This window comes from Neolamprologus brichardi, chromosome 19 (assembly GCF_056152115.1).
Source record: "Neolamprologus brichardi isolate AB-2024 chromosome 19, ASM5615211v1, whole genome shotgun sequence".
Taxonomy (NCBI): domain Eukaryota; kingdom Metazoa; phylum Chordata; class Actinopteri; order Cichliformes; family Cichlidae; genus Neolamprologus; species Neolamprologus brichardi.
In genome coordinates this window covers 8,632,004-8,656,891 of record NC_142122.1, presented here as the reverse complement: position 1 = coordinate 8,656,891, position 24,888 = coordinate 8,632,004, and the positions used below count along the sequence as shown (strand labels likewise).

The 24,888-nt window shown below is 39.9% G+C and overlaps 1 protein-coding gene across 3 annotated transcripts; it reads right to left on the bottom strand.

Annotated features, from left to right (window-relative positions):
- Positions 1-517: 517 nt before the first annotated feature.
- On the bottom strand, positions 518-23,898 carry zfyve26 (zinc finger, FYVE domain containing 26). Of its 3 annotated transcripts, none has more exons than XM_087833065.1 (43): positions 23,782-23,898; positions 22,190-22,476; positions 22,016-22,091; positions 21,693-21,779; positions 21,446-21,595; positions 21,007-21,328; positions 19,417-19,541; positions 19,074-19,238; positions 18,865-18,953; positions 18,616-18,767; positions 18,288-18,494; positions 17,356-17,952; positions 17,048-17,212; positions 16,740-16,891; positions 16,154-16,397; positions 15,695-15,958; positions 15,476-15,595; positions 15,213-15,383; positions 14,846-15,079; positions 14,559-14,664; positions 13,422-14,266; positions 12,954-13,153; positions 12,575-12,679; positions 12,304-12,426; positions 11,696-11,872; positions 10,679-10,928; positions 10,301-10,396; positions 10,025-10,212; positions 9,629-9,765; positions 9,485-9,513; positions 9,169-9,311; positions 8,705-8,925; positions 7,411-7,558; positions 7,106-7,315; positions 5,888-6,103; positions 5,202-5,399; positions 4,702-4,782; positions 4,485-4,612; positions 4,171-4,330; positions 3,825-3,884; positions 2,857-3,039; positions 2,689-2,739; positions 518-2,426 (listed from the first exon to the last, which is right to left on the bottom strand). In XM_087833065.1, exons 2-43 carry the CDS (start codon positions 22,378-22,380, stop codon positions 2,223-2,225), a joined length of 7,770 nt encoding a protein of 2,589 aa, XP_087689191.1. In that variant the 5' UTR covers positions 22,381-22,476; positions 23,782-23,898; the 3' UTR covers positions 518-2,222. The 3 variants fall into 3 exon arrangements, with proteins under 3 accessions (XP_087689191.1, XP_087689192.1, XP_087689193.1); XM_087833066.1 differs by having other exon boundaries at positions 9,169-9,308; XM_087833067.1 differs by having other exon boundaries at positions 15,213-15,380.
- Between the last annotated feature and the right edge of the window lie 990 nt (positions 23,899-24,888).

Here is a 24,888-nt window from a genome sequence, read left to right as displayed (position 1 = left end):
ATCACTAGAATTTAAGCGAATTGTGACTTATCTCACAATTTTATTTAAGAAATATGTTGTCAGCGTGGGTGGCAAACTGGCATGCCTGCAGCCAAACCCTGTCAATAAACAAATACAACAAAGGAAGCACCAAACCATGGGACACTAAAAAAGCTACAGCATATGATCTCCTCCATTTTCTTACATAAGGCGCTAGTTTTTTGTATTTTGAGTCAGAGTTGCTTTGTTTTTTCTATATTTACATATCCTAATAATGGAAAACTTTTACATTTAAATTACTGGATGTTGTTCTAAATCATCTATTAAATATATTTGTTAAATGTTTGTTTTTACATGATTTTTAACACATTTTGCTTTTTGCCTCAGGAAACAGTGCATAATTCCAGTAAGGCTAAAACCAACAGTGGCTTTCATTATTTATTTATCTCACAATCTTCTTCTTTAATAATAGATTGATTGTTCAGTGAATAACCCAAACTCTAAAATGATGAAAATAGAAAAAGGCACAGCAGTACAGTCCAGTGTTACATATTTTATTTTATTTAATAAGGGATGGCAAAACAACTTATATTTTTGAACCATTAGTCCCTGATTCATTAAAGCAGTTACCATATTATATACCTTCAAATTTTTCAAAATATTTGATATTATTATTTATAAAGTGCGGCAGTGATGAGACAACAGTCAAAATCAGGGAGAATGAGAGTGGCTCTCAAGTCAAAATTGGCTTGACACACTCACAATAACAGGAAACTGGTTTTAGTCTTCTGACTAGTGCAGCAGAGCGAAGCAAGGCAAACAGACACCACAGTGTCAGATCTAAATGAAGACACACTTCACCACATCACCATGTAATCAGAACAGTTTCAAAGAACACATGAAAGGCAGCTTGAGCAATTTGGGTGATTGTCACATTATCCAAAAATTGCATTTGTGGTGCTATAAGAACATCACAGTTGCTCTTTTTCTTTCTCCAGGTTGCAGATTTGTGAAATCAAAAGGGAAAAAATACATATCAAAAGAAAATATCTGGCAACAGTACAATCCCTTTTTCAAACATTGTTCAACTCATCTGTATATGTCAGTCTTTAGGAATTTAAATTGTTGAGACATCTATCGTTCACATCTACCGTGAGAACGAAGCAAAAAGCATAATTTACAATCTGCCGCCCTCGGGATAATTATTACCAAAACACAAATTAACAAACAAGAGACCTGAATTCTTGGAAACAAAGCAAACAAAATGCCCTCCAATATTTCAATGTTATCATTATTATTATTATTATTTTTTAATCAAAAAGAAACTTGCACTGAAAGCTGGCCACAAAATGTGCTTCACATGTACAACACGTAAACATCTTCCTTATGGTTACAAAAACAAGACAGTTTTGAAACATTTAACTTCTTGGCAGACGACACCTCATAAGTAAAAAGCTCACCTACACACAGATACCTACAGGTAATAAATTTGTCAGTGGCCTTCTAGTCAATATATTTTCCCTTTAGGCTGAGGTAGGAAACAAATATTAAACATATACAGATTTACCATGAATACGTTTATATTTCAAGGGTGTAACTGTACCTATTAGCAACAGTTAGCAGTTCTGTTGTGTAACACCGGTTGCGCTCAAATGCAGTAACTTTTTTCCCTCACAAATACTGTGCAGATGAACAAAAAAAGCCAGCAAAAATATTTCCAGAATGGCAATAAAGCACAGTGGTGATCCGTTTGTTTTGCAGTGGCATAAAGGTCACTCAACCAAAGAGTGAAGCTGATATCAGGGTTTTAAAAGAACCCAGTTCTTACACATTTTTCAGATCTGTTCCAGGTTTAACTCGCATTTCCTCCACATTGAGACTCCACTGTCCCATGCCAACTCAATAGCAACACACATTAGAGTGATAGTAAGGGTCTAGTACAATATTAATTAATTGATAATATAAATAATGTCCAACTAAATTTTTAGTGTGAAGTACTGGTACATTTACACAAAATGCAATGCATCATCTAAAAGTGTATGCTGAAGTGTTAGCAGGGCAAATCTGGAGCCAAAAATCTAATAAGAGGACTCTTTAGTAAAATGGCAAATGTGATAAGCTCTGTATATCAGTTACATAAGTTAATCTTTCACCTTCCCAAAAAGTTGAATGCTCTCATTTGTCCTTAATGGGGGCTTATCTGTGTGCTCTCTGTGCAATCCCTTGTTATGCCCACTGTACCTTTACCTGGTGCGCCCCTGACGCGGTTGAGATGACTTGTTGTGTTCAGCCAGCCACTGGCGGCAGATATTCTGCATTACTGAGTCCTGTGCTTCTTCAGCGGCCTGAAGGACATCCTGGACCAACGGGCCTGCCTGGCTTGTCTCCAGCTTCACTGCCAGCAGGTACGCCGGCCTTAGCTTACTGCACATCAGGAAGGCTTTGATCTGACGAAAAACCAGCGATGAAATTAGAAGGCCGCTTCCCATAAAATTATACTCACCAACGTCCAAAGATGCTAATAAAGGAGGAAAAAAAGCCAAATAACGACAGGCATCAGAGGAAAAAATAAAGTAATATCGATTGTAAGGAAATACAGAGGAATACAGTGAGGGTAGTTTTTTTTTTTTTTTTTTAAGCAGCCTCTGGCAAGAAAAGTAATCCCAGTGGAAGGCAAAGAAGGGTAAAACAAGGCAATTATTACTCTACCTTGCTTTCTGTGCTTTTTATCTCCAGAATGAGACTTTCCAGCTCCTTGGCCTAAACCATATTAAAGAGAATAGTCTTTAGGATGAGCGTACAACACTGTGCCTGAAGTATAGTTAGTATAATGAATATCCCTATCACATGCATCTCCATAGCAATTCTGTCACTCACATCAGCTGGTCCTTTCTCTGCACAGGAGATGTAGTTGAGGATGAGGGCGTCACAGTCGTTTTTAGTGGCAGTGCCTGATTCGCCCACACATTTGAGCAGCTGCCGCACGGACGCGTACTGCTTGCGTCGGATGAGCCACTGTCCAGCTCGCACATAAACAGCCTGAGCCTCCAACTGGAAGTCCTGAAGGAGAGGGAGACAACATCTATATTTTCAACTTTTAACTGTGTTAAGGGAAAATTGTACTTAGTAGTCAGTATAAGCTTTTAATGATATAAGTTTACATGTGATAGAATACTGCATGATGACCTTTTCCCTGCTTAGAACTGATTGTCCTTTTCATTGTTCAGAACTGATTGTTCTTTATAAAACGTGTTCTGATATTACTATCTGAATCCTCCCACAGCGATAGTAAGAAGTTGAACAAGCAGTTCTGACCTCGCACACACACAATCACATACACATATGCTCACGTATCAACATTCCACTGAACAAATGTTTTCATTTTCCTTCTGTATAAATAAAAGACAAGTGCAAGAACAGAGCGCTGATCACAGGGCCCCACTCTCTGATGTGAGCGCTCTGTGAAACGCCCTTGAAAGTTAAAAGTGCAGCGTCTGTGTGTGTCTTCACTCTTAGACTCTCAGCTGAAGAAGTGTCATTTAGAATAAATCTCTTGACAAACTGAGAAAAAGATCACATCAGTAATTTAATTCTTCATTTTGCTCAGTTTTTGCTGCTGCTGTACTTTATTTTGTAAGTTACACTGGAAATCTCACTTCCATCATTTTTGGCTGTCTACACCAAGATAATTAAATTAATTATTGTGCTATCTCAGCTCGACTGGTGCTTACTTCCAATACTTATGTTGGCAAAATATTTCAAAGACTTCTGCACACAAAAAAACTGCTTTGTTTGCAGTCTTGAATTTTGGCTAAAAGCAGTTCTGATCTCAGACATGAAAATACCTGTATGACTCTGTAAGCAATGCCGAATCCTTCTTCTATGTTTTTTCCTCCAAGCATCACCTGCAAAAACAAATCATAAAACACGGTCCTGATTTTATGTAACAACAATGTACAAATACATAACATACAAAACCAGTTCTAACAAAATATTTTGTATTATTTTTAGCTACATACATATTCATACACACACATTAAGCGCCCTGCGGCAACTGTTGTACACATTTTTTTTTAAAATTAAATATATAGTGCTTAATGAGTAACTTAAATATGCTAAATTGTGTTTTTTCGATTATCGATATCAGAAGATTATCACTTTATACAATTCCAAAAAACCCCGCAGCCTAACCTTGCAGGCAACTTCTACTTTCATAGGGCTTCCTCCAAAGAGCGTAGGCAGTGAACTGGGTGCAGAGGGATTGGTCTGTGGGGCCTTGGAGGATGCTGCATTCTCACAGCGATGGAGAAAACGGGTTACCTCCAGCTGGAGCTCAATCGTATTCATGTGCCTAAAAGAAAAAAAAGAGGCGAAGATCAAAAGCTTGAAGTAAACACAGTAATAATGAGGCATTTTAAATAAAGTTTTCAGAGTTTTTTTTCCAAATGATTGGTAGTCAAAAGTAGATTTCTATTTCATTAATTGTCATAAAGCTCTTAAATAACCTGGACACATCACTGGATGACATCATCTTCCTGAAAGAGTTGGGGTGTGACCGTCTCCTCCCAGAACCCCGACCTTGCTGCTCCTGCAAGTACGTCCTTAGGTGCTCTTTGGCTCTGACCAACCAACGCTGTGCAAAATAAAGTTCAAGTTCATCTTTCCCGTGTAAGAAGAGGAAACTATTTTTAAAAAAATATTTTCTTATTGCATAACAGATACCTGTTTTTCTCCCAGCTGTAGGTATGAACTGGCTCGATGTGTGAAGAATCGAATACAGGTCATGGCTGCACGCACGTGATCCTGTCCAGACAAACACAATTTTAAAGCTTCCCCACCATCATGAGGACCTCAATTTGCAATCCTAAAGAATAAAATGTGTTTCGGCTTGTGGCCTTCATCAAGGTCATGACCATGATGAAGGTCACAAGCCGAAATGCAATGGTAAATCAATAAAACTGTTCCTTTATTGACTGACCAACGCATTTTGGCTTGTGACCTTCATCAGGGTCCTGATTAAGCCGAAAGAGAGATGGGCACGTAAACTGCTACTGGAAGTGCAGGTCCATTCATTCATGTGGGAATATAAAGGTTTTTTCCCCCCGCTTGGAATAATAAGTTAGTCAAGTCTCAGACCATCCACCTATCATTTCAGTCTAATTATTATTTTAGTAGTTTGTAAGAAATCCTAAAAGTGAGCATGAAGAAAAAAGTCCTCAAACCGTCATGAACTGCTGAAACTGGTAGAGAGAGTGATAGTATCCCCGTCGCTGAAGAAACTGGCAGGAAGCAATGAGGTACCGGCTGCATGTCTCCAGGCTGGGGTCCTGCTTTTGCAGTATTCCCTGGAGCTTGCTCAGATGGCCCCGTTCCAGACTGGGCTGCAACACACCCTCTAGAAATACTTCCTCTGGACACTCCTGATCCACAATACAGCAAAAAAAATGACAAACTTGGATACAACTGATGCAATGACACATCCAGCAATAATTTCAGGCAAGTGAAGCCATGTACTACATGTGATGCTGCTTACACAAGAAACAGTTTTATGATACAAAATACTATTACTCAATGTACTTTGTTGACTGTAGGCCAAATTGAAAACGAACCATCGCTAATAAATCAGTGTCACATAGACCTCATTGCCCACACATTATAGGTAACCTGAAATCCCGCAGGATCTGAGATCTTGGCAACAGATGGGTATCAAAGAATACCCGAAGGTGAGTTAGATAATCTCCTGACACCACACAAGCTGCATCACAAAAGAGGACTGAGATTTCTGTTTTTGGCTTGTACCATGTGCTGTTCACTCCTTTGACTTCTCCAGTTAAATGAAAGTAAAAATAGTTTAATATTGATCCAAACATGCAAAGGATATGGACACCTTTAATAATTTAGGCCTCACCCTTTTAAGAAGGTATGCCAGAGCCTCTGTTACATAATCATGACGCATATAGAAGCTGATCAGTCCCAGGTGAGTGCCGTATGTATTCAGGTAGTAGAGACATTCCTGGTGGAGAACACTGTTCTGCATCAGCCCCTCCGGTCGCTCCACAGGACTGACTTCACACAGAGAGTTCTCTAGCTCCCGCAGGGATGCCAATATGTCTTCACCATAAGACTGATATATAGAAGAATACAAACAACAACACAAAGGTTTATGCATTTATTGTGTATAAAAGCAGGTACAAAAATAAAACAAAAAACTTCTGTGTATTTGTAGTTTGTTCTGATTTAACAAAGATTTTTGTTGTGTTTTTGCTTGAAAAGGAAAGGTGTTCCTGAATTGAGAAAACAGTTTCTTAGGATTACTCAACATTAACATAGGTCTGTCTTTACTTTCTTTTAGTCTGGATTCTAGATGCAGTAGAATCCCAACACGTGTAGTGTTGAATTCTACTGCTAACATGCACTAGAATCCGACACGTGTAGTGCTTCGCATGCCAGAACTTACTAGGTTCGTCTAGCATGCAAGAAATGTGCTAGAGGCCTAAGGTGTTAGGTAGCACAGCTAGTCTAGTCTTTCTGTCTGAGGATAAACTCTGCCTGACACTGCTGTATGCTCTTAAAAATACATGTTGGTAAAATTATAGTTTATTGCATTATTTTAAAAAGTGAAAAAAATGGAAATTATCAGAAAATGTTTATGGCTATATTTTTTTAATGTTTTCAATTATTCTATTGCTACGTCAGACAGGCATTTGGTGTATCCTAATACATTTGTGCGTGTGATAGTGATCTTTTCAAATTCATTTAACAGGCAGGCACACATAGTAGTGTTTATCTTTGTGTGCAATACTGACTGCAAGAATGTAGCTGCTACTGTATACATACAGTATGTATATATTTCTTAACCATGACAGCTTCACAAAATGCCAGCACACATTTTTTCTTGTACTTCAGCATTTGCATTCGTGTACAGTTTGACCTTTTAGATGCATGCAAAGCAATGCACTTGTGTTAAAAATGTTAATATGGTTATATATCAAACTTTGAGAAGGAAGTGTTGTGCGATGACCTACTCTATTTGCAGACGGGAAGCATGTTACACATCTGCCCATTTCTTCCATTTTTAATATGTTGTGGGCTGGAGGCTAGTGCCACCATGAAAGTAGCTACCTACCATAGCCAGAGAGGGCCGCACCATGGTTTCCAGGTGCTGGACAATCTCCTGTAATAATAAGGGACCCGAGTTGAGCTGGTTGCGGTCCACTGGGGGCTTCAGGCAGCGAGCAAATTTCTCCCGTGCCCCTGAAAGATTTCCTGCCTTCAGAGATGCCATTCCCCATGCCTGCCACACACCACCAGGGTCAAGACCACTCTTGGTTGACACCTAGCAACCAAACAAGAAGAGATGACAAATGCTTTGTGATTTAATTCTCTGCATTTCCTTGAAATTAAACTTTAATTTAAAGAACAGCCTCTAACCTCCACAGCTAGCTGGTAGTGTTCTGCTTCTAGGAGCTGATTGCGGAGCCGTGTGACAGCGGAGGTCTCCAAAATGTCATCCAGAGAGGGAACATATTTGTAATTGGCTGTCACCAGAATTTTAAGCACATCCACTTTACTGATGTAACTGTTGAAAAAGAGAATAAGAAGCACAGTCAGACACCTGCTTTCATAATATCTTGTATTAGTCTGGTGAAATAAAGGGCTATCCACTGAGCGCTGGTAACCGTAAACTACTTCAGCATACTTCCTGTGACCTCACCTGTCCTCATTTAATGACAGCGAATCATCTTAAATCCAAACAAATGTGCCTGTATTACTCAATATTTTCAGAGCAAACACAAGTCATTGGCCAGGTGTCTTTTATGATGCCAACAATAGCGCTATGGCAACTTATCTCACTGTTTTGAAATGGGTGATTAAAAGTATTAAAAAAAACAACAACAAAAAAACCCAAAAGAAAAACAAAAGAAAAAAAAAGAAAAATGCACAGAGCACATGGACACATGTATACATATGCTGTACATATATAAATAACTTACTATGCTGTTATGTATCTGTGTGTTAATATGCTGCTCTGCATTAGCTGGTTGGTTGGTTTGTTAGCTGTCATAGGTTTTATCATTTTCTCTGCATGTCTCTGGTTGAGCTGTGGTTATTCTGCCCACACAGACTCTAACCACTAGTCATGAGTTAGAATGATTCTATAACTATAAGTATGTACAGGCTGTAGTGAGTACAAGCTATGTACAGGCTATGAACAGGATATAAATATGAATAAAAAACTATACAGAAATCTGAGATATACAGTTATACAGAAATGTGAACTATGCAAGTTATAAACAGTTGTAGGATTAACAATTATCGTATGTACAGAATGATTATTTACACAGAACTATACAGTAGTGCAGTTAAGATAAGTGAGATATGTGGATAATTTCTACAGAGGCTATAAAGTGCTAGTGGTTGTGAGTGGTGGTTCAGTACATGTTATTATTGTGTGTTTGAGGGTACGGTTGTCCATGTGTGTTTGTGTAAGTGGTTGTGGGTGTGTGTATGTCCAGTCCATGAGTTTCTTTGTTTTCTGACTTTGCTGCATCTACTTTCGGTTTCTTATTAATCTGAAAGCTAACCTACATGCATACATATACTCATCTACATTTTGCACAATATCTCACGCTCTTTCTCATCACCCTAATGATTGCACAGTGTGCATAATAACATGCAATTCTCAACTGCTGGTTAATCTATCTTACCCAGGGTTTCATCTTACCTGTCACATAAGGCGAGGTCATGGCTGCGGCCTACTTTAACAAACATCAACTTGGCACTGAACAACAGCCGCCGCATGATGTCAGTGAGCAGGCAGGCATCCACCTCTGGATTGGTCAGTTTACGAGACAAGGAGCGGCAGTGGCTGATGAGCTGATGACCACAGGCGGTTTGGTCACTATGCAGAGATAAAATGGCCACGCAGAGGTATGCACTGGGAGCCTACGTGTTTTAGGGAAAGAGCATTATTACTTTTAAAATACTGACTTGGTTAATTCCACTAACTGAAAGCTATTAAAGTAGACAGAGACAGAAATCACACAAAATTGTCAGCTAAATTTAGGCACTAGCTCAATATAAAGCTTTTGCTCTATAAAAACAAAGTTACCCTCAATAAGCTGCTAATGACTAACATGTAAAGGTAACCTGCGCGCTGGGATGGATGGTGACTACACAAATCCAAACCTGTTCATAGTAGAACTCATTCCGCAGATGCTGGTTCTGTGCAGGGTTTGTGCTGAGGAGGAACTGTCGATGGACCACTTCAGGCAGATGCAGCATCCCATCGAGGGGAAACTGCTCTGCGACCACAGGGCTACCATCCACTGCTAAAAAAGAAGAGAATACATCATCATAATAGTCTACATTAATTACGTATTTAAGAATGGCTGCATGTAAGTGGCTCTCCACCGTTTTAGCAAATTCAACATATTGTAAAACTCTAATATTGCAAAAACCCACAAGAAAGCACCAAAACACAACATAAAATTATTTAATTTACCTTCAGCAGGTTCCCACTCATCATCAGTACTACAAATAAAGACAAATTAATTTTTTAGTTATATTCAAACCCTTCTTTTCCCTTATTACTCGGTTTCCGTAATTCATATGCATTTGGAACTACTAGCTCTGATAAATGTCTTACTCTGGGTGAAAGTAGGTGTAACACTGATCACAGACTCTGACTTCCTCTCCTGGACAGCCATCAACAGGCATCTTCTTTTCCGAACACGCATTACAAACAAGACGGCCACATCTCCGACAATGATGACGTCTGTTGAACTAAAACCAGAAAAGCAAAGGAAAAATCCCAGCTGAGCATACATGAAAACTGTATTTCTGTAATCTGTCGAGGAGATCCAATATTAACAGTCATGTTTTCGCCATAAAAATTTCATACAGAGGCCAATTATTCTTCACATCAAAGAAATAGAGTGTGAAATGGAAAAGGCAGGATGACAAAAAATAAAATAAAATAAATAAAATAATACACTTGAACTTGAGCAGGTAACTCTCTTTCATTGGTAACTGCATCACTCACCATGGTGAACCTCTCACGCTTGCAAACCATGCACACATGCTGCTGGGTGTCTGGGACCCAATCTTTGCGGGCTGGGGGTTGATCTGGAGGCTGGAACTTTGCAGGTGAGTGATGTTTTTTCCCTGCTGAACCACGATCCTTCTCTCTGTCTGTGCTGCTTCCCGAGGCTGAGTGTGTAGGGGTACTGCCTGTAATTAAAAGAAACACTCACAATGATTAAAAAACAAAAAACTACACTGCAGCAATATCAACATTAAACATATCAAAATATCTCACATCTGGAGGGTGCTGGCGATTCAACTCGACTGGAAGAGAGCGAGCCGTCTTGAGCAGGACACTGTATCAGCGCTTCCTGAAGACTGATTACAGAATCTGGAACATAAAGTGTTATGTTTAGACACAACCAGTTGGTAAGGTGGATGGTTCTTTACTCATCTAACAAGTGAAATATTTATTACAGGAGTACATAACCAAGACAAGAATACATAAACTAGAACTATATTTCTCCATCAATTCCACCGAGTCTCACAACAATTCAGTTTAGTTTTCAGCAGTTTATTAAACCTTTGCATTACAAACATTTAACTCAAGTGGCTGCCCATCTCTGATATGTTCGTCTACTTGGCAACCGTATGCTGTAAGATTAGCACTGACCAGATCGAGCCCTCTCTCTGGGGGCGCAGGAGAAGTCGAGAGCCTTGCCGGCGTACTCTGCTAGAAGCGTATCAATGTCCTCAGCGCTGAAGCCAGCCTCCTGGCCAACCAACAAGCTCCGCAGGGTCCGCACTGCCACATCAGCCCAGTCTACCTTCAGATTCATCAACAGCTGCTCGAGCATGAGCAGTGGATCTGACAGCAAGGGGAAGTAGTCCTGCCTGGCAGCTGGAGGCAGAGTCAGCAACACCTGGAGGAGGATGCACATTTAATGAACCCAAAGATAGGAAGCAGCTCAATTGGAGAACAATGCAGAACAACTTAAAAAGTCTAAAACTAAAATTTGGGGCCAGATTCATTCAAACCTGGCAATAGTAACATTATTGTGATTATTAATAAACAGGTTTATTTATTTTAAAAAAAACAAAAAAAAACCAAAACACACACACACCCAGACACAGAACACCAATCACATGCAGACCTTATCTAGTCATTTACAGAAAAAAATTCAGATTTGGAAAACAGGACCACGTTTTTAACTGGATTACTTTGTATTAGAGGAATATTCTCCACATATTAAGATATTTTTCTCATTAATTGAAAGAGCTTATGGTTTCCTGTGAATCTATTACAATTTTAGAATTGAAAAGTTGCAAAAGTATTTTCAACAAACTAAGGTTTACAGAATTACGCAGACTTGTGGAAGTCTCTATTGCAAGAAGGGAAATTTACAAACAGCTGAGGGGAAATTGCAATTGACACAAAGACAATGTGCAGTATTACAATCATTATTATCTGATTATGAATTGAATCACACTATGTGGATACAATATTACTTAAAAGATATTTTTGAAATTAAACAACACATCCAAAAGATGTTTTTTTTAGAAGATTTTACCCAAGTTATGATTGTTCAATGGTCATTATGCACCTCAAGTCTACTAATTACTAACGCTGTTTATCATTTATTTATCATCTTTATGTTAACATACTAGTGCAAACTTCCCAATCACAAACCTTAGAGCCTAGATGAAGCGCGTGGATGTATCGGCGACGTGCAGGAGACACCTGCCTCTGGAAATGCAGGGTGAGGTAGTCTGCCAGGAAGTGGCATGCATCCAGTCCAGGGCGACGATCGAGGGCACGCTCACAAACATCTAGACCAGCTGCAAAATCTGAGAGCCCGTCGAGTAACTAAACAAACCAAGGGAGGGACAAAGGATATTAACTAGGAGAGAAGAACACATAGTAATAGAGGAAAAAAGTTTGAGACGGTAAATGAGTTCTGAAAATGTTCTGAAATGTTAAAAAAAAAAACTACGATCTTAGAAGACCTTAAAAAAAAAAATCATATGCTTTATGTTACGTAGAAAAAAAAAATGCAAAGCTAATTAGTTTTTTCCCCATGCAAAAGAAGAGTACACCACAGACACAAGCATATGATGCTGATTTTAAGTTAGTATTACATAAAGAGTTTTCTGGAAAGAAAACTGTGTGTGTTTGAACAGTGACATACCAGTTATACCAGTTCAAGGATAGATTTAATGATACATGACCACACTCTAACAAATGTTTATACATCTCAAAATGGACTTCAATCTAAATTTCCAAGAAGTTGAACAAACCTGAAAAGCCTCATTTGTCTGTTCCTTTTCCAGTAGATGAAGCAAATGCTCAGTTTGCAGCTGCAGTCTCAGCTGATCTGATACAGGATACAGCTCTGTCCACTGTGCACAAAGATGAAATTCCTGCAAAAACATAAAAACCAATTATAATGATAAGAATATACATAAACAACTGCATATTATGGAGAATAAGGTCTGTGTTAAGTTTTGGTGATACTAATTTCCTGTCTAATGTCCTGACAATAAATTGTTCCAACTAAGCTGCACCTACCTTTGCCTCGAGTATCATAGATAACACCGACTCAGAGTTTGTCTTGGATTCATTTCTCAGCTCCTGCCAAGTGCCCCAGGGCAACGAAGGCTGTAAATTCAACATCTGTGACAAGGAAGAGGACCACAAACAGTTGGCAGGACAGAATGGAAAGTCAAATAAAGTGTCTGAGTGGTATATTATATAATACATGTACACCATGCTGAACTCCATTAAGAATTGGAGTCACTAAACTACCAAATACTGATTTTCAAAGTTGCAGAAGCCTTCTATAAAAAAGTTTACAAGCACATGTCTAAACTGTATTTCTGCAACTACTTTGTTAGAATATAGATTTTTTTCCCAATAACAAAAAAAAGGTAACTAAATTCTGCACTACCTGGTGGTAAAGGTCCAGTTCTTTCTTCTTGAGCTCTAGATCTGTTTTCAGTGAGGTCTCTGTGCTCGGGTCATTAAGGCAAAACTCGAGCAGCTCCAGGCAGGCCAACAGTGGCCACCGCTCCAGAGCCTGGAGGGCAACTCGGGCTCGCAGATTAGGATCCTGTACTCTGAACAGATGACCTATACCTTCATCTCCATCTGAGCAAAAACAACAAGCATTTTAGTTAAAGTTGAAACAAATGGTACATTTTTTAATTTTAAGATTTTTATGCTACATGGTTGCGATTACTAAATTTGACCTCAAGTATTTAATAAAAATTTTTATTCTCTTCGTATTCTGTTGATGCATAAAAATCTAACTTTCCAAGAGGCATCACTGGTAACTTAAAATGTTTAGTTTTGTGTGAGCAATAGTCACAAACTTTCTCTACAAATATAAAAAAATAGAGAAAATTTAGTTCCTTACCTTCTAAAGCAGCACATGCAAGCAAGCGGTCTCTTAGTGCCCCCTCCTGGCTGCAACTCTGCCCATAGAGCTCCAGCAGACTGAGGGCTCGGCTCAGGTCTCTGGAGGCAAGAGCCTTCTGGAAGGCGTCAGCAGCAACACCCTGAGCAGCAAGTTCTTGCGGCCCAGACAGCAGGAGACTGATGAGTGGTTTCCCGCAGACAACTGCCCCAAATCCAACGGAGCTTTCCTCATTCTCGCTTAATGACATGCCCAGCACTGGTTCAGCCATGGTGTGAAGGTAAGTTTGGAGAATAGGGAACTCCCTCAGGAGGTTATCAGCTTCACGAGAAATCTGCTCACCATCTAAGACAACTTCTTTACGTCCGCTGCGGAAATATCCAGACCATCCAGAAGATTGTGTCCGGGCAGTTTCTCCTTTACAGGCGCTTAAACATGTCAGTGTGGCCAGTAAAGGGGAGCGAGACTTAAGGAAAGACAGAGCCGATGGTGTGAGAAGAAAAGAATTCAAGGAGGAAGAAGAAGAGGATGATGAAGACGAGGGTGGAGATGTGGAGAGGTGTGTGGGTGTAGAAGAATGATCCTCCACTGAGGCGTCAGACTCGGAGCTCACATCAGACTGAGACTCGGCAAGTCCCAGGATTGTCATGTGAGCCTGAGCATGGCATTGGAGTAGGTTAGACAATGCAGCAACACCAAACACACCATCTTCTTTCTTGCCCTCATCTGACTCTTTTCCATCATCTGGACAGGAGATCCACAGAGGAAGAGCCTCACAGCATCGCTGAACAATCACTTTTTGGATGCTCAGTCGCAGCCCTTCCTGTTCCAGCAAGGACAGTACTCTGGAAACATAACAGGGTATAAAAGGTCAGCATGTTGCTCCTAAAAATATATATATATTTCTGTAGTTTTAAGCCAAGATTTTCTTACAGGACAATCATGAGATTTCTTGAAGATGATTTCTTTGAAGATGCTTAACTGAAATCTTTATTGTGAGGTAAATAGTTTAGCTGCTCTCTTTACATTTGTTTATTCTCAAGAAAAAGATAAAGATACCGTACAAACTACACACACACACACACACACATACATACATGTGTGTATATAGTGATGGGGAATAACCACTATACATACTTGTCAGGAGATACTTGTCGGTCAAACAGCAGGTGAGAGAGAAGTTGAAATGGGGCTTGAAGCAACACTAGCAGTGGGTTCCCAAGCTTCACTTCAGTGTTCTGGTCTATTAGAAACAGCAAGAGATGCAAATCAGAGCAAGACCAGGGAGTTGAAGAGAAACACTCTACATTCACAATTTAGACAGGACTTAAAAGCTGTAAACATCACTCTAAGAATCAGAGATAACAGGTGGTGGAAGTAGGTATCAAGTAGTTATGACTGAAATGTAAAAGTCTTCATTTTACCTTCTGAACTGAGGCTACGCACTAACACAGATGCTAGTGTGTTGATGTAGTCAAAGAAACTGCGCACATAATCTGGCCTGCTAAGGTCTCTATCTGGCTCGAAGGGACAGAGGCTGTCAAGAGAACGAAGTAGCTGCTTCATGCTGGAGCGCACCGGATGAACATCTAGTTCTGACTGCTTCAGACTGGCCTGCTCCACCAGAAGTGCCAGTAGAGCGCTCCCAACACTGCCCTCTATTATAAATTAAAATGAGAAAACAAAAAACAGGAGAATACTTGTTAAGCTTTTTAAAAATAGAGGGGGTTTTAAGTTAAATATTTCAATTAAACTGTTTGATCAAATGTAGCATATGTTAACTGTGCCAACCTGTGCCATCTGTAGCAGCACTCAGATTGTGCAAAGTGTTTTCCAAACGCTGCACCAGACTAAGCCGAGCAGAAATAAATTCTTCACTCAGTGTTGGATAGCAACAGAGCAGTACTTCCTGGATGCAGCAACCAAATGGGCCGGCAAACACCTGGTCTTCCCCAACAGCTTCTACGAGGAAGAAGAGTGAATCAGTAACAAAGACACTATTCTGCAAACTCAATTCATTCAGTTAACTCAAGTATTTAAAAATGTGCATTCACCTGTTTTTATAGAACTTTTACTGGCGGTTGAATGATTTAGGATTTTGTTGATCTGTTGTAATACCATGGGAAATCCACAGATCCCCTCAGAATGAGGCACTTTAAGGTCAACTATTACTCCTGGGGAAGCAGACAGGGATAAACACAAGACACCATTTGCTCTCGTTCCCATCACCATGTCAAAATTAATTCTTCCAGATAGAAATTTGGGCTTCATACCTCGACCCTCCAGGCTGCTGTTGAGTCTGCGTTCAGCTGTGTCCAGCAGCTGTCGAGACGTCTTCCAGAGCTGACAGTGGCAACACGCCAGGTCAAAAGCAGCCATGGCTGCTGGACTGAGCTCCTCCAGCAATGTGTAAAGAAGGCCAGAGGCATCTGATGAGCACTGACTTAGCCAGTAGCCTTCCTCCAGTGAGGGCAGTTTGTGAGCATGGGTGCTGAGGAGACGGTCTGCTATGTCTGAGATGGAGTAGAAAGCCACTCCTGAAGAAAAACATATGCATGTGTCAGTTGTCATGGTGCACAGATGCCTGTAAGTCTTTGCTGTGCTTTGCTAATCTCTTCTAAAAACCAATATATAAAAGAGGCCAGACTACTGCAAACAGGTATACCAAGTTAAAATGCACACTCGAACTGAAAAGCAAAATGGGGAGAAAACTTTAGAACAAAAAGTCAAACCTGCAGCAGCAGCACTTCCAATGGCCTGCAGTGTCGATCGGCCACTACTGCCCAGCCGACTCCTCCCTGTCCCTGACCCAGCTGCTGTCCCCAAGCCCTCTGATGAGGATGAGGATGAAGACATGGATTGACTCTCCATCTTTTGCTCCACCTGTGCCAACTCCACCAGGACTTCTTTGTAGCGCTCCATGAACACCAGCTCGCCACAACAGGCAGACGCTTCCAGATCAAAAACCACAGACACCTGTCAAGAAGCAAATGTTGTTAACTGGATGGAAAAAAACTCTGACAATACTTACAAACGTCACCAGTGATCAAAAATCAGGTTAATCAAAAAAAGTTATTAACTCTAGTTCTGGTAAAGTGTAAACATGGCTAATGACCAACACAAAAGTGAACTTCTAATGTGTTATAAATGATGCTTGTAATCATATAATTAGTATGAGTGAGGTTGGATTTAATAATAATATAATGTCAATAATTTGAAGTGAGATAACTGCTCTAACAATAAAGAGGAAAATGATTTTTTTTTTTAGCTTTGTTCAAACAAATAAGCAGAAAGTTGCATTCAAATTTTATTAGAGACCTGGTGAGCTTCCATGAAGTTTCCTCGTCGGATGCAGGACATTAGCAGAGACTCTGGAGGGGACAACATGGCAGGAACCAGCCAACTGTGGGGACCTCCACATGGACAAAACTCCACTTCCACAGAGCCTGTTGTCATTCCTCCTCCACCATCTCACAAAGTATTAATAAATGATAATAAATCAACAACAACAACAAAAAAATGACTTTGAAGACAGAGGCAGACAAACAAAAATACATTTCTCCTACAGCTTTAAGACTTTAAGGAGTATTTACATATGTAAAGAAGAGCCAGATGTTTTTCCTTACCTGATGTGCTTGTGCTGACCTCTCCATTGTGTTTTTCTGTGGAGGAGTGTCTCTCTATGGTATGCCTTCCTGGTTTCCTTCGCCTCCTCAGGCTCGAGCTCTTGCGGGGTCCCAGAGGAGTGACAGTGCAGCCTACTGTTGACGTTGTAAGAGGACTTTCTGAACCTGCGGTTAAAACAATGTAACATCAAAGCTCCAAGAATTTATGATGAATAATTACCTGAGTATTAACAGTACATGTGTCAGTTCCCAGTCAGATATGTTATTTAAACATACAGAAGAATAAAGAAAATAAATTGCTAGCTCACCATTTCCAGTTCTCTGGTTGCTGGTAATAATCTGCAGCCTCCACTGAGCCTCTGCAGTGCGTTTGGTCAACCTCTGCAAGCGTGACCCAAATGACTCAGCAGTCACCGAGCAGCCCAAAGTTGCTGCTGCCTCTGCTTCTCGAGGCAATGCTCTTCCTTCCTCCTGTCCATCCTGCTGACCCACCACACACATTCCCTCCAGTCCTTCCTTCAACAGCTTTAAAAACCCCTCCATGCCAGTCACATCAACCAGAAACCCCTTGCAGCCCTGGATAAAGTGTCCGAGGTCCAGGTGACTAGAGTCTGCTGTTGGACTTGAACATAGCTTTTGATTCCCCTTTTTTCTCTCCTCAGTGTTATCCATCTGTCCTTTGTTTTCTGAATCTGTATTTTTGTTTCCTGTATTCGGAAAGCAAGTGTCATTCCCTACATTCTGATTTGAGTTTGCATCTTTTTGACTCTGCTGAGCAAAGTCACTGGTGGACAGAAAGAGGAGAGAAAAGATATTTTCCAGGAGCTCCAAGCGGAACATGGCTGGCACTGCCTCCAGATAGAGCTGACACTCAGACAGGTAGTGTTGAAACACCAAATGGCAATCTGAAAAACAACACAACCAAAAAAAGTGAAAACATTAGTAAACGGTAAACAACCTTGATGGCTTTAATACGTAGGAGTGGAAGTCCTTGTTCTGGGTCCCAGCTTGACCTTTACTGCAATTTCCTGGTCTTTCCCTGTGCCTCCTGTCTATATTTCTGTACTTCTAGAAGAAATTTGCCATTAAAACTTGGTTTGTAAACTGTAATGTGACCGATGCAGAAAAAATGTGTACGTTTTTGCCAAAAGACTGCAATGAGAAAACAAGAGAGAAGACTTTTCTATCATCTATTATCAAGGTAAAGCTTAACTTTATAAAAGAAAGACGGCCTTGTTACCTTCTAAGGAAGCTGAGGTTTTATTTTGGTCCTTTTCTGCATCAAAGGGCTGGTACTGCTGCATGGGATCACACTTGGTGCAGTTTGAGTATTTATGTGCATTCACACAGAGTGCATAGATGGCATACTTCATGGCACAGAACCCCTGGAACAAAACTATGTTTCTTTGTACAACAGGGCTGAGAGTGCCAACTGCCCCATCACCCTCTGCAAGAAACACACATACACACAAATAAAAGAACCACAGACACCTTTAATTGTAAATACTATGCAGCATCAAATTCATTATTTTTTACTCATTTGAACAAACAAAATGCATAACGCAAACCTGCTTCTGGTAAATTTGGCAGTTGCTGTAATAAATCTAATATCCTGCGTTCTTCAAACTGAGCCAAAGGAGTCAGAGAATGCAGGATATAGAGGGCTGAGTGGTTGTCCAGAGTGTGAAGCTTTGCCAACAATGCCTCCATGGAAATCCCTCTAAAGACACAAAACACAAATATATTAAAAGCTAAAAAGTAACTAGTTAAAAATCAAATGACAGCAAGACTTAAATCTAGAGAAAGCCAGTGCTTACGGATTGTTATTTTTACACCATTCAAGTATTCCAAGCTGAGTTGACAAAAGATTAGAAAACTCTTGTAGAACTGAGTCATTGGCTGCTGCCTGAAAAGGTGAAAACAGTATCAGTACAGCACTACCGCCAAATATTAAAAAGATGGAAAATGTCTTTAGAGGTTGAGGTGCGTGTAGATGTGTGGAGAGCTAAATGATTCTGGCTGTGACCTGTTCTTTGTGAAGGATGCTGAGCAGCGTTTGAGCCGAGCTCAGACTGCGACACTGCGTCCATCCCAGCAGCAGCAGCAGACGGGACAAGGGCTGGAACTCCAGCTGCAGCAAGTTTTTCAGCTGACTAAATTCCTCGCGTTTAATCAGGTCAAGTGCAGTAACCTAGAGGAAGAACCCAGCTTTATTACATTACTCCATTTTATCTCATGCTGTTGATTTACTAGACCATCAAGATACAGTATTATAAAAATAATACCACCAATGCACTTTTTATTACATCTTGGAGGGATTTATATCTGGTTACTAAACTAGTATTATCAGTTTCCAGTTATTTACATACCAAGACTTGCTCCAGGAAGTGCTTTCCACTACTAAGGCACTCAAAGTAGATGGTCTTCCAAATGGATGGACGGTCTTTGTGACAACATAAACTGATGGTAAGTTGCTCTGCTTCAGGCAGGTCAACTAACAGGGGAATATAAAAATAGCAATTGAATTCATAACAGAATGAAAATGAATTTTTTTAAGCAAAACATAAAAAATAAAAGAAATCCACACAACCCTGACTTTTATAGACTTTAGTAAATTGTTTTTGATTAGATTTAGTGGGTTAAAATACAGCCAATGCAAAAGACAAAAACAATTAAAAACAAAACAACAACCCTATTTTAAGTAATAATAAAATCTAAATCACAATAGTCAAAACAGAAACCAACAAAAACAAAACAAAAAGAAAAGAGGAAATCTTCTTCAGAGCCAGTTAAAACTGCCACAGCTTTACACCCACAGATGCAGAAGTGTGACTGAAAGAGGAAAGAGGTGATGCCAGCATTTCTCTTTGAGCACAATAAAGCAGAGGATGTCTGGTTTTTAAACTATAAATATATCATCAGTATCAAAACTATAAAAAAATGTCAACGTACCACAAAAACAGCTCATGGGGGAATTGACTTATAGGAACATGTGCTTGTACTTCAAAGCAATTTGTCAAACTAACCAACAAGGAAACTGCTTAAAGTCTAATCACATATTCTAGCTAAAACCAGTAGTTTTTTTTTGGACTGCATTGGCCATCATACTGATCCTAAGGATCAAGCTAGAATACGTCTTGATGCATGCTCAATATCAACCCTTAGTGATCCTCCATCTATCAGGAGTATTGAAACAGTTGAGACGCATTTCTTCTAAACACTGCGTCTCCATGGCTTTTAAACCCCCAAAACATGCTGTGCCAAAAAATGGTCCACCCGAAGGATCGGGTCCCCCGACACAGAGTAATACAGTGCCCGCTGTTAAGTGCCAGAAGGATTGCCATGATTTATACAGTGGGGAAACCAAACAACCTCTGGCGAAGCAGATGGCACAACACAAAAGAGCTAACTCATCAGGCCAGGACTCCATAGTCTATTTACACCTAGAGGCCAGTGGATTCTTTTTCAATGATGAGGATGTACACATCCTGGACAGGGAGGAACGCTAGTTTGAGCGGGGAGTCAAGGAGGCCATTTACAAGAAAAGGGAAAGGCCACCTCTGAATCGAGGAGGAAGCCTAAAGGTACATATTTCGCCATCTTACAATGCTGTGATTGCAGCATTCCCCAACTCTCTGTGAATGGTACTCATGGCCATTGATCAGTGGTTGTTGATCAATGGTCATGACAATTTGCATACTAATGATTAAGAAACTGACCTCACAGCCCATTGTTCTTTCAGTGGGCTAGTTTCAGTTATTGTGCAAATGTACTGTTTGTAAGATTAGGGAAAGCTGGAGTCAGCTGAGACTGAAGAAGTCTCTTGGATGCGTGACGAACCGTTTCTTCCACTTAGAATGCTATGTCCAGATGAACAGAATCAACCTTTTAAGCTAGAATAAGGTTTATAGGACATGGAATGGTTGGCAGAATAATGTAAATTTCCTTAAACGGACTACCTTGTGTGTGAGGTGAGCTCCTCAGCAGATGATCTCTCTGCAGCCTGAGAGCAGTAGAGCAGTATGTCGAGACAAGTGCGTCACATTGAGGGCGAAGCAAGGAGCTGAGGATCCTCTCCTCTTTCAGGGGGCCCACTCTGGCTGCCCACAGTGCTTCACAAAGTGCCTCCAACTGCCCATCGCTTCTATGGGAGCTCCATGGCATCACAGCCAACACAGCGTATATCTCCTCCACCCACTCCTCCACATTCTCTGGCCTTCTCAGTTTCCTTATCAAGTGCTGGATGAATGCATTCTGCAGAGTATGGTCCTCTGTGCATGCCTGGTCAATGGATGAAATTAGGAAAACCAAAATTATTTTTTTTAAGATATGATAATTACACTGATACATTTTTCAAGTACTTTTAGTCATACATGGTAACAATATATTTGACTTTACCTGTAAGAAATGTGCTAAAGATTGAGCGAGTCTTTGCTTTTTTTTCTCCAACAGAGTTAACAAACAAGACTCAACAGTAGCAGCAGTTGTTCTTGAACTCTCCACCACCTTTTGCTCAGACTGTTTATCCAAGAAAGCATGTTGCAATTCCTACAGAAAGATTGTGGTCATATAATTACAGAATAGCAAAAAGTTTTTATTGTCAAATGTAAGCTCGACTCTAGTTGGCAATAAAAAGCAAATTAACCTTGAGAACAGTCTCGGGTATGCCCTCTGACCCCAGTTCCTCCAGAAGTAACAAAAACTCCAGCTCTCTTCTGACATTAGGAGAAACCTAAAGTTAAAGAAAAGTTTTATATAGGTGTTTTTTCTGCTCTCATACTGTTCAGCTGTGATGTTTTAAATGCCTTTTCACATTATTTACACAACAAAATATTATCTCTTTTTTTGCAAGAGCAAAAAAAATATTTTTTAATGTTCAATATTAGTTTTAAAAATATGTCAATAATAAAATAATACCACAACAGAAATTTAAATTTTTTTCACTTTTATTATATCTGTGACAGTTACCTGTTCTTCTGTCCATTTCTCCAAGACCTGCAGCCAAAACCAAGCCAGTCTATGTGGACTCCCTACTGACTCCCATCTACAAAAAACATTATTGGCACTCAATCATTTAAAGAAGCTCAAATACAAAATGTCTTCATAGCCTTTATTTCTTATTATAATTTACTTCTGACTCACTTTAAGCTGTAAGGATGGCTGACAATAGCCTTGATTATGTCCCGTAAATTTTCGGAAAGTCCTCCCTCAGAGTTAACCAGCTGTGGCACACAGGCCCTTGCCAGCTCCCACTCTCCATGCTGCAGGCACCTCTTGAAGTACTCAAACAGATCCTGAAGCGATGTCTCGGCTTCACAGCCAAAGGGATGCATGGTCACTTTCCCAGTGACGCTTTCTGCTCAGCAGTCACACCTGAAGACCCAACCTCACTACCAGGTAGCCAAGGAGCACCCTTGAGCTTTCTTTACCTGAAACACACAATGATATTTATTTAGGTTTTTCATAAATATTAATAGTAACAGACTATTTGTTACATTAGTTCAAAAACCCACATCGACTGTTCTCTTTTAAAACAGCTGCAAAAGCATTGGGACAACATTTCTGTAATTCTTCATATTTTGCTCCCAAGGAGGCAGAATTTCTTGTCATTTTTAACGTGGTCTTGAGGAATAGTTCACCACATTTTTGAAGGTTTTCTAGTGGCTTTTTCTTTGGCTGCCTTTTCACTCATTTTCAGTCCAGTCTTTGTACCTGAATATTTTTACAAGAATGTTTCAGTGTTTGTTTGGTTATAAAGACACTTCACAAAAGTGGCCGTCAAGAAGCCATTCTTAAGGAAGTGAAACAGAGAGAAGGCTGAGGTATGCCAAATTACACATGGACTGGACTGAAAGTGAGTGGCATCAGGTCTGGTGGAGTGATGAAGCCAAATGTGATATTTCTGTATTAAAATGTGTAATACTACAGAGAAGGCCTGGGGGGAGTTACAAAAGTGAGTAGCTACAGCCATCTGTAAAACACGCTGCAGCTGCTAGAAAGCCAGTGGTTAATTCAGTTAATGCAAAGCCATTATTAATGCAGAAAAGTATCATTAGATTTTGAGCCACCATACCATCTGATAAGCAGCAGCTTCATTTTTCAGCATCACAATGATCCCAAACACACTGATAACGCACTCGAATGCAGAAAAAGCACACCAGAAAAAACAGGCCTTGGAAAACCTGCCCTAAGCCCGGAATTTATACATTTTACATACATTTTAAACGGTATGAAAGAAGAAGTTAAAACTGTACCGACCCTTTTACATAGCAGATCATGAATGGCAGAACACAAGCAAAAGATAAAAATAAAGTTTGTTGTGGGTCTCGAAATAAGTCTTAAACATTTATGGGGCGCTTACACATTTATTTTCAATAGTAGTCTGCTTATCACATTATTACCTAAAGTGAATTTATATGTTCTTCACTGACTCAACCCAAAAGCAGAATTTAGACCAAATGTATAAAAAGCTACAAACTGTAATTGAATAAGCTGTACATCTTATTCGCTGTAGAGAGTGAAATGCTTCCCGTCCAAAGTGAAAACTAAAACTTCGCTTTACAAAACGGTTTTCTTCTTTGACAGTTATCCCACTAGTTAGCATTAGCTTTTGTTAGAAATCAATGTGATTGGATGTAGCTTAAAAATGTCGGATAACTTCCGTAACAGTTGGCAGGGCCGTATCGTTGCACTCACATTAATTATTGAGAAATGAATTCAGAAAAGTTACTTACTCATTTCTTTGAGCCGTTTTTTGTTCAAACTGGGTGCAAGTTACTCCTACCTACGACTTTCTCTCGGCCTGTTATGCTAGCTGTATACAGGCTGCATAACGAGAGTCATGTGATCAAATCAGCTGACTCTCCTACTCCGGTTGGGCAAAGGTTGGTTCGAAGAGGGCGTTACGGATTTTTTTTAATTGATGCCTTAAAGTGCAGTCGGAAATACTGCCACTTAAAAAAAGGATACTTAAAAAGGGTGGGGGTTGTCATAGGGGAGGTATTTGACTTGGAATAATATTTCTAAACCAATCATGTTCTCAGTATTTAAGCTTTTTTTTGTTAATAATATGATGCTGTGATTTGGGCTATAAAACACTGCAGTCAAGCAAAAGCCTCAGTGACTGGAAAAACGTTGTGATTATTTCTTCTTTCAGTTAATCCCTTTAGAGGTCACCACAGCGGATCATCTGCCTTTATCCCACTCTTATCCACAGCATCCTCCTTTGTCACACCAACCCCCTCCATGTCCTCCCACCCAAAATCCATGATTTTCTTTTCTCCATTTCTATTAATTAGCCTTCTAACGTTCAAATTTCACAATCAGGATGGTATGATTATTATTCTAAATGAAGTGCTTGATTATTGTATCCAATATAGATTTACTTATCAAAAAGACACAGCAGAGATGATGACAGAGATTTCCTCACACCCTGGACAAAACCTGTTTCAGTGCCTTCTCTCTGGTACCAACCACTGCAAATCAAAACATCTGTACAGGTTCTTCCCACAGACCGTCACTCTGATTGAAATTCACATCATACCTGCTGCTCATGTATATACTGTATATATAGTAACAGGCTATATATGCTGAGATTGTCACTTTTGTCTGTTGTTTAGTCTGCTACAGACAGTGAGAGGAAAGAAATCACCGGAGTCCAACTACATGTATGTGTACACATACTTGCTCAATAAAGCAGATTCTGATTCTAAGGTCTGTGGTAAACCATGGCCAGTAAACACATCGGCCTGAGGTTGATCAAGCTGAATACTTTGTCATTGAAAATGTTGATAGGGACCTCAGACATCAAAGAAGAAGAAAATTTGTGAGATAACAGTCAA

What these genes read in the sequence shown, in the direction of transcription:
- zfyve26 (XM_087833065.1), bottom strand. Translation starts at nt 22,380, where the DNA reads ATGCATCCCTTTGGCTGTGAAGCCGAGACATCGCTTCAGGATCTGTTT. An exon ending in TGGTGTAAAAATAACAATCC is followed by an intron (nt 18,768 to 18,864) that starts GTAAGCACTGGC and finishes TTGTGTCTTTAG; the next exon opens with AGGGATTTCCATGGAGGCAT. An exon ending in AACCTCAGCTTCCTTAGAAG is followed by an intron (nt 17,953 to 18,287) that starts GTAACAAGGCCG and finishes GTTGTTTTTCAG; the next exon opens with ATTGCCATTTGGTGTTTCAA.